Genomic DNA, 10,006 nt, shown 5'->3' on the forward strand with positions numbered 1-10,006 from the left:
AATAATCTTCAAGTGATTTTTAGGGTTAGGGTTGGGGGTTTAGGGTTAGGGGTTAGGGTAAAATGCCATCTAATTAATAGAGAATTACAGCAATATTACAAGGATTGTTTGATAATTAATGCATTATTACTAGGTAAGTACTTCCTTGAAATTGCCGTATTTCCAAGTTCTAACTTGAAAAGTGCCAACTTACTACTAGATAATTACCACCTTATTCTTATAACATTACTGATAATTACCACTTCTTATTATAAAATTACTGGTAGTTAAGGCCCACTGAAATAAAATGTTACCCTAGTTCCTAACAACTCATCAAGATGTGCCTATATTTCACCATAAATTCAGTTAAGGTCTGCCACTTGACCGTATTCTTCCTTACTATGTTTTGCTGCTCTGGCTGAATTTTAGACTTTCTTGCTCCGCACTGATCAATGCAGATCCCCTCAGGGAAGTGTTTTAATGTCCTTCAGTTGCCCCCTGACCTTATGGTGAACTCTGGTCAGAGCACAGCTGCCTGGCTCTGTGCCAGAGCAAAGACAGAAGTTGGGGATTAAACTTACTGTTTTCTGGCACAAATCTATACTGGCTGTTAACTCTTTAAGCGTCAGAGTCGTAAAATTGCAACAAGCAACATTACTGAATTAAACAGACTATAGCTGCAAATATGGTGCCTAATGTTGTTACTACTTTACACCAGGAGATGGCAGACACGAGTGACTTCAATTCGAGCAGCATTTGGGGGTGTGTTTCTGTTCAAAATTTTGGAGTATACAGAGTTTGAAAGATGCACCCCTGGTCAAGGAGACAAGGAAGTGGTGGTAGTGGTTGTAGTCTAAGTGAGAAGAGAGAAAGAGAGCGAATTGTAGTGAAAATACTCACAATGCCGAGAGGTCTGTTCACCATTGAGGTATATTCACCGAAGAGGAATATTCACCCTCTGATGATGACCTTCAGTCGTCTGGTGAGACCGAAACTGACGGTGCATCTGTGAGCAGCAACAGCAAGTCCATGTGCCATGACAGTCCACAAGCAGCACATACCAAAGCTGTTATTCTCCATAGCAGATGCTGATGTTGTGGGCCCTTATATTAACCCTGCTCAAATTAAACCAAGCCAGGAAAGAGGTGAAAACCTTTCAAACAGTCTAAATCCAAAATTCAGTCACACATAGATATGTGTTTTCATGTTTTAACCACTTAATTACAACATTTCTAGTGTGTTAAGACAAAAATTTGGGATTTCACTTAACAGGGACTTTAATGATACATTGAAATCTTCTTGAACTGTAACTAAAGACCTATTAAACCTAATGTTGCTGTTTTAATCTGCATCATGGTTATCTTTCATTCACTAAAACTCGTAAGTAATAACTTAGAGATGTGTGCTTGAATTAACTTTACTGCTTTAAGTCCAGTTTTTTGTCTACTCTTTGACAAACAAGCTGCAAAGAACATTTCCAAAGTCAGTGTAGCTTCATGGACATGTGGCCACCATGTTGCATGTAAAATGGCCTTTTTACATTCAACAAGCACTCCTTTGACATACAGGAGAGGTTAATTGGGTCATTTATTTCTCTCCCCTCCTCTGTTCTGCCTCAACGGACATCAAATAAACACCCAAACGTAGCTTCTGTAATGTGATTAATGCCTGTATCCATCTGTCATTAAGAAAATGCCACTCAACATCACTGGTGCATGACGTTCATGTCATGAATGGATGGCTGGCTAAATACAGAAAGGGTGCATTATGAAGAAAGTCACATCACAGAGCAGGGGATTTATCACTATGGCCATCTCATTCACATTTTCTGCCCGGACATCTTCTAAACGATTCAAGGGTCCTTACATGAGGTCAGCTAAAAGGCTGGTTAGAATTCTTCAGCAAAACTGCACAGCCTTGACAATAAATATGAAATTCTGTGCATGTTGTGGCACATCAAGCCAATATCAGCCCATGGCAGGGTCAGAGGCTGAGAGAGATGGACGGAGGGTGTATTTGTTGATACTGTCATTCTTAACCTCTGCTCTGGAAAGATGCCTTTACAACTGTGACCTTGAAACACACTCCTGATGGTCTGACATCTCTCACACTGAAGCTTTACCCTTGGGTGTTTTGGAGGCCTACTTTGATGCTCCGTTGTAAGGTAGACTGCTGTTATGCTTTTTCTAACCCAAAAGCTACCAACTACCTGAACTTTGAGGCCAGGAAGCTTTATACAGCATGCAGATACCACATGTCAGCAATGGTTGTTGAACATAAAGTGGTACAGTTTGAATAGCAGTTCCTCAACATGCTAGAAAATACAGTAAATGATGTAAGAAACCCTGTTTAACCTTGAAATAGGTAAAAGAGCATAATCCACTTTGTTTAGAACTATAATTACTTACTGGAAGCGAAATGTGATACGTTGCAATTCCAGGTGTAAACAGTGTGACTATTTAACAAGTTTTGAATATGGAGAGAACTGAGTATAACACCTTAACTCTGCAGACCTCCCTTGAGCGGTGCATTTAATTCTTGATTGCTTAGCTGTTTTGAATCCAGCAAATACATTAGGACTGTGTTTGCACCGGGTTTTCAAGGAAACAGATATTTGTTTTTATTTTTTGCAAATATACATACATTTATTTCTGTCTCTCCCTGATATTTCTGTCTCCACAGATATTCTGAGGATGTTGACATTTTAAGAAAACCTGAGTTAGATCATGAAAAATTCCTTTTGCTTATTTCTACATATTTTTTTAGCTCACACTGCTGCTGATTTTAGGGTTGTCAGCTCATCCTCTGTCTGCAGTGTTATCAGTGGCAAATACATTTTAAAAAGTTACCAGCTAGCAATGTAGTAGGCTAAACCGAATTAGGGAAAAAAAATGTCTTAATATGTCATTATATCATGTTTAAAAGCAAAGCTTGTTGATCCTTAGTCTCTTTTCAAAACATATTGTTACTTGTTTTTAGCATCTGAGTCTGTGCACTTGCTACTGGGGGCTGAGCTTGTGCAGCAACTTTTGGATCAAACCATCTTGGGGGGGGGGGGGCATGCTTAATTTAATGTTTGGAATCAGAGGTAGAATATGCCCAAATTGAAATATCATTTATGATTTTAACATGCCACACAGAATGAAATAATAATGATTAAAGTAAAGAAAAGATTTGAGTATAAAACACTAATGCATTAAAAAATTTGAATGGGCATGATGCTCCCCCATCAAAGAGTTATCATTTTAACAGGGGTTCCATTTTGATCAGTTAGGATCAGTCCCATGTATTTGCTCTCTGCTCCATTTAATTTGTTGGCGGGTGTGCAGCTGTGGAGATGGTTTTAATTCATGGAGAGTTTAAGTCCTCTTTGATGGGACTGGTCTAGAAGACTTTATTCTACTGAAGTTTTAAATACAATCTAGTAATTCACATGTCCTTTTATGTTCACACAGCGTCTGAAAGTCATTTTATGATACAGCAATGCTCTTATCATTTTATGAGATCCTCTTTGCAGCTTTTTTTTCCTGTAGCATAAAAATCTTTGTGTATCGTAACCACAGCAGACAGCTAATGCTAAGAGAATAAAAAAGCCTGGACTAGGAGCATGTTTACAGCGCAGTGAAATACACACAGCTTTTTATGAACACCATAGGATTGATTTCTTCTGACATTAAATGGGCATCACAGAGAGAAGAATGATTGTTTTATTCTCTTTCTCAGCTGGTCAAAGATGTCAAACTGACATTCACTGTGTGAGCCGCGACGCCTACTTGATGCCTCATAGCTCTTGTCTGGCAACTCATTCACATGCACCCTGTCGTCTGTAGCGCTATTTCTGTTTGTTTTGGAGCCAGAGGGTGGGGGAGAGCATAAATGAGACGGGAAGAGGAATGTCCATGGGCTCCTCAGTATTGTGTGCATTATATGTTGTTTTTATCTTTCCTTTGACTACCTTCTTGTCTTTGTTTTTTATTTCTCCAGGTCTTTGTGAATTTTGCAAGGGACCAGCATGGAGAGAATGACTCTCAGTCTTATGATAATCCAGTGGACATTACAGATGAGCTGCCATTACAGTCTGTGAAGACCATCCAAGAGGAGAGGGTTTAATACTGATGAGAAAGGCGTAACACGTTGCACTTAGACTGGAACAGCAATATACTTTAAATGGATCTGAATGCAGACAGACAAACTGAACAAAGATCAGATGCATTGCAAAGCATGCCCTCATTCCCAAAAACATTCCCAAAAAATCTCAAAACAAGTTTGAAGCATTTCATGGGTATTTTTGTTCAAAAGAAATACGCTCAATGAAAATTTAACGATTTTTTAAAGAATTTAATGGTTATGAATCGATGTGCATTCAAAAAAGGTGAAGTATTCTCTCCGCACTGGCAGATTTTCTCTTGCACTAGGAAAATAAACTCAAAGGACTGAATTATAGATGCAAAACCACCTGATTAGATGATGTTTGCAGCATGCAGCTATGTGGAAGAAATACTATAATTCAAACAAGTTTTAAGAACTTATCAAACTCTAAATTTAAAGTATGTTGCTGGCAACTTCTATCTCAGGAACTGAAAGCCTTTTGCATTGCACATCATGTAGAACACCCCAGGTTTAATTACAAAAACGGCTCATATTTTTATATGTATATATCCATTTTTGGTAATAATGATTTGCACTTTGAATGCTTAAAGAGTGTGGACATTTATCAAGAGTATAGATCATTTAAATATTTACACATTAAGACGTTAAACTAAACCAGTTTCAACCTATTTTTGACACTTTAGCGGCTAAGGCTGATTAGAAATCAATAACTCCATCAGGTGTGAGCAGACAAGTAGATTTATTATACTGAATTAATTCATCTCTACCAGCCGTCTTGTATGTTGTCTTCAACAAAAGCTTCACACAGCCTGTATTCTCTAAGCACAGCTTTCAGACAACTCAGTCAGATTCAGCAATTATGAATAAAGTGGACTCACAATAGAGACATCTTTTAGAATTTTTAATAAGCAAAAAATCAAGAGACTTATTTTGTATGACTTTTTTTATGTATTGCATTATGAAGTGTGCTAGTTTTATTTATAACTTTTTTTCTTTAATGAACCATAAAAACTTGTTTTTGTGATAGGACATGCTGATACTGGCACCCTGGTGTTCTTCTATAACCATTGTGAACCTCATAGAAAAGGAGCACTCCGTCTCATACTCATAACTGTGCAGTTAAAGAGAATACATTTTCTCACTATGTGCCTTGCCAACACAACAGGATAGCTTTGAAAACCATTGTACAATCAATGAATAATGAGCCTGTGGATGGCATATTTTATTTATCATTTTAATTTGTGTAAGCTTTGTGACTATGCATGTGTTAATCATTGTATTGAAATTGACCGTTTGCTAAGGCCTGCTCTATTTAGTTTCTGTTTAAAGGTCTGTCAGCTTCTCCATAAAATTTACTGCCTTATCTTTACAATACAGTGCGATACAATGGAGTACAACAGAATTCGCTCTGATGTTCCCATGGGAAATTGTGTTTAGGACCACATTTAGTTTCAGCTTTCAATTCTGAAATGTGCTGCACAATATTTCAAAAAGCAATCTTAATGAATGCCTAGTTTCAGCTTGTCAATTAAGATGCTTTGACACTAAGAAGTGCTGATTTTCCAGGTGTGAAGACAACCAGTGTCACCAGATTTTTTTGTGGTGTGGCAACATACCTAGTTCAACTAATTGTAGCTCACTTTTGATTCAACAACCCATCTTTGACAATCATAAATAACTAGAGCCCTGTGCAAGACTCTTATCTTAATCCCACTCCTGCCTGCTTCCACAACAGGTGTGACAAATCCTGTCCATATCCCACACGCATTCCACACGATAAACACGATAATCCATGTTAGGTATTCAGAATAACAGACAGTGCATTTAGTTAAAGGCAATATTGCAGATATGTTCACTTAAGCCCCACCCTGACTAAAGTTCCTCTCTGAATGAAGGAAAAAGTAAGAAAACAATCACATCCTTATCATGTGTAACAAAAAAAAAAAAAAAACAGCTGAGAAATTGTTTCCTGAAACTGTTTCCTGATCTCTGGAAAGTTTAAGTGTCATAAAAGCTGCAGTGCAGTTCCATCAGCTCTCGCAGACAGTATGCTAATCTTTACTCTATTCATGCAGTGCTATCACCATCCTTGTCATTAGCTGCTTAATGCAATAAGGCCAATCTGCATGGAAAAAGTTTATTTTCCCAAAATAACTGCATAATGGCTCATTGTCTCTGTACACAGGTACTTATTGCATTTATTGGCCTACGACATAGTAAGGGGAGCATTAAAGCTGTGCCATTTGACTTATTTACAAAGTTTTAGTGCACACGCTTTATTGTGGAGCTTTAACAAAGCATCACAGGGCTCACCTGCGATGTGATGCTAGCTACACAGAGACAGAGCCATATTCAAACATGTTTACGCAGCACCAGTGACTACAGCTGGCAAAACAGCAATTGCACTGCGATTTCTCAATTAATTATTCTAACAGCAACATGTGGCACATCTCCTGTACTGTCTTGTATAGTATGAGCACACAGAAGCAGGGATGGGACCGATCCGATCCAATATCGGTATCAGGTCTGATATGGATGTAATTAATAGATCGGATATCTGGCTGATGGCGCCGATCCAAGTGACTGATCCAAATCCATCCTACAGTTTGCGGTAGACCATGAACGCATCGCAGTCTGTGTGTAACTGAACTAGAATTAGTTAGGATGTTCTTAGCGGTATAATTACCTAGTAGATTAAACGTGTATCTATATTTAGAATAGTCAAAACTGGTCTAAAGATGAGAGAACAAAAAGAAGAGTGGGTGTGAAGTTAGCCTGATAACAGGCGGCGCTTGCATTGAAAGCTAGCGCTGCTAGCGCCTTCATTCCTCTTTGCAGATTAATATTGCGCTTTGTTATTTGGCCTCTTTTCACTTGGATGAGTAGTCATACGTGAGCTTAACCCTTGACAGCCCACATACCACTTTATTTCCATTTACTCCTTTGGAAAACTGTCGCAAACTGCCGTTAGCCATTAGCCACCAACAAGCTACTAATTGTTGACATTGGGTGAAGGGTCAGAGAGGAAGGCTGTGGCCATTAACTGAAGCTACAGCGGTCTCTAGTGGCGGGAGGTCCGTTACAGTTTAAAAGAGCATTGTAGACAGGGATTTCAAGCACGTGTTCATAAAAAATGATAGGTAATTAGTTTAACCGACTAGTAAATCAATGTTTAGTAGTAGTTCAAGATAATTTGTTTGGAATACATTTTAATCCAATTCATTTTTGTATTTTTTTGCTTTTTAATAAGAGGAGCTGGGTGGTTTACTACAGCTTCATTCACACATTATACCGACAGCAATAATAATTGTTTAAAAAAATATATATCGGAATCAGTATCAGTATCGGCACTTATTTATCGGAATCGGATCAGAACTGAAAAAAAGTGGATTGGTGCATCCCTATACAGAAGTGCTTTAAAGAGAGCATACTTTGATTGGGTCTCCTCTGAATTCTGTATGACTAAACAACAACAATAATAGCTTAACAACTCAAAATTGTTAATACCTTTTGTTGTAGTGGCTAATTTTGAATTTGACATGCTTATTGTTATGCTTTTATGTTTTGTCCACCCATCATCCACTAACATGCCGACTATTCAGCACAATAAATAAATGTGGTGTGGCATTTCTCTGGGAAAAGTTGTGAAAGGATTTAGAGCTGAATTACCTCATAAGTTCTCTCTACAATTATGTAAACATATATAGATATGTAAGTGTAATATTGCTTTTTGACCTTGCTAGTAGAGTTGCTAATGAGGCTAGTAACAAGCAAGAGTTAAATGCTGCCCACAATTAAATTGAACAAGATAGACTTTATTTTATCCATTTATCACACTTGTGTTTGTTTATATTTGTGTGTTCATACAGGGAGAGCTTGGCAGACCAGCTGTGCTTGCAGTTTCTAGGAAACCTCAGGAATAGGGAGGCCTTAGTAAATGGTCACTTAGACTGCCATTTTTGCTACTTGCTGATTTAAAAATACAGAATTATTAAACTGCTTTTTTTTATGTAAAATGCCCTTCCTGGTATATATTTTTGACATAAGCTGTACAAAATGAAATAGTAAGTTAATGAATTGATGACTCTTAAGGCTCAGGAATGTTTTACATGTATTTTTAACACTGGAATATCCACATAAAGATGTAGACTTGTTCACATTTTTAACACTGTACTGTAAAGCGTTGTATGTAAAGGCCTTTGCACTCTGAGTCCGTTTGCCACGTGTTTTAAAAAAAAAAAATACAATCCTATGCTGTCTCAATCATACTATTCTAAAACTTTTGTCCTTCATTTATCTTGGAACAGGTTGGATTTTTTGCATCTGTCTAAGTCATTTAGATGGATGTTTGAATATTCAAAGAATGAGCTGCAGCTCCTTTTCTTCCTTACACTGAATCTTCACTTCACTCAGTGTTGTGCTTGTGCATTCAGCAGATTCAACCATGTAAGAAGAAAAATTAGACTGAAGATGCACTTTTTCACCCTAACTTGGCACATGGCCATTAAACATGCGCTTGTGCAGTGAATCCATACTAATGACAGGCTCAGACAGAAGTGGATGGACCCAGTGTTTCTTGTTTTGTTCCAAGGAGAAAAGAAACACAAAATCATGGTCACTGCTTTTTGTCCTGTTTGTCTCACTGTTAATAGAAAAATATCTGCGTCACATTTTAGTTGCAAGGTTTGTGTGCAACATTTTTATTGTATTACAGAACCCAAAACACGTCTGAAAAAACAAACTCAGTGTGCAAAGGCCTTAACTCTTCTGACAGCTAAGAATCCTGCTGTTGAGATGATTTGGCACTTTGTTCAGAATGTAAATACCTCTTCAGTTTGCCTCTCACAGGCGGTCTGGTTTGCATTGAGAGCCTGACATCATTTGTACACCGTGCTAAGTCCTCACATTACTATCAGGCTTGTTGGAAAAGAAAAACGAATCCTATTTGTACTGAATATTGCTTCATGCCAAGACAAACGATTAAACATTTGCACAAATTGCAATGCGAATCTGGCTTTAATGTTTGCATATTTCTGTATTTGTCCGCTGATTCATTGGGTCCCAATTTGAAAGTCTCTTCTGCTCAACTTTCTTCATGCTGTTTTATTGCCTTTATATCTTTCACTTTGAGTGCAGCTTTCAGTTGCAGGCTCACATTTGTTGAATCTCCAACATGTCCATCCTTAAAGAGAGACCGTGGGACGCCAGACTACAGACGGCACCAGAGTGAGTAAGGCATTTTATTTCACATTAAATGGAGCCGCTCCTTCTCAAAGGGGAAAGAGATGTTTTGTCTGCCTTAGAATAAATTCATTTTCTTGTCAACCCTTCACACAGACACTTTGTGTGTTTGCTCTCTTTTCATTTATTTTGTTTTCTTATTGCCTGAAAGTTCAGAGTGCGCTTGAAGGTGAAAGCAGTTGTTTAATTTATTTCATGCCCTGTAGCACCACATTATGTAATAACACCAGATTATGTAATAACCTTAGCCGTAGGACTTAGTGTGGGCTCCAAGGTATGCCCTGCCCAACTACCTTGCCCTAACTCTAACCGCTTAGTGACTTATGCCTAAACCTAACCCCCCTTCAGGGCTCTAGACTAAACACCGAATCTTAACCCTAGGACTTAAGGTGGGCTCCAGGGTATACTCTACTACCTTGCCCTAACCCTAACCGCTTAGTGGCTTATGAAATACGGAGTTATTACATAATGAATTGAAAAATTTATTACATTATTACATAATGTGGCGTTCTTACATAATGTGGCGCTACATGTCCTCAGTGTTTTATAAGACCTACAATTTTTAACTTATTCTAAATTTTTCTAACATTCTATTTTCTCTTCTTGGAGCAAATTTATTTTTGTTTTTGCTCTCAACTGTCAAGAAGATCAGTTTGAGGAACAGAAAGTGTCAACA

At 37.9% G+C, this 10,006-nt stretch overlaps 1 protein-coding gene across 2 annotated transcripts in view; it reads left to right on the forward strand.

Annotated features, from left to right (window-relative positions):
* LOC121504174 (phospholipid-transporting ATPase ABCA1-like) overlaps positions 1 to 9,069 on the forward strand; it is a 269,110-nt gene extending 260,041 nt beyond the window's left edge. For both annotated transcript variants that reach the window (XM_041778824.1, XM_041778823.1), the window contains one exon: positions 3,964 to 9,069. In XM_041778824.1, coding sequence (XP_041634758.1) covers positions 3,964 to 4,089 — 126 coding nt within the window. In that variant the 3' untranslated portion in view covers positions 4,090 to 9,069. The remainder of the gene's footprint in view (positions 1 to 3,963) is intronic.
* The last annotated feature ends 937 nt before the right edge of the window (positions 9,070 to 10,006 follow it).

Source organism: Cheilinus undulatus, linkage group 22, assembly GCF_018320785.1.
Source record: "Cheilinus undulatus linkage group 22, ASM1832078v1, whole genome shotgun sequence".
Lineage (NCBI taxonomy): Eukaryota > Metazoa > Chordata > Actinopteri > Labriformes > Labridae > Cheilinus > Cheilinus undulatus.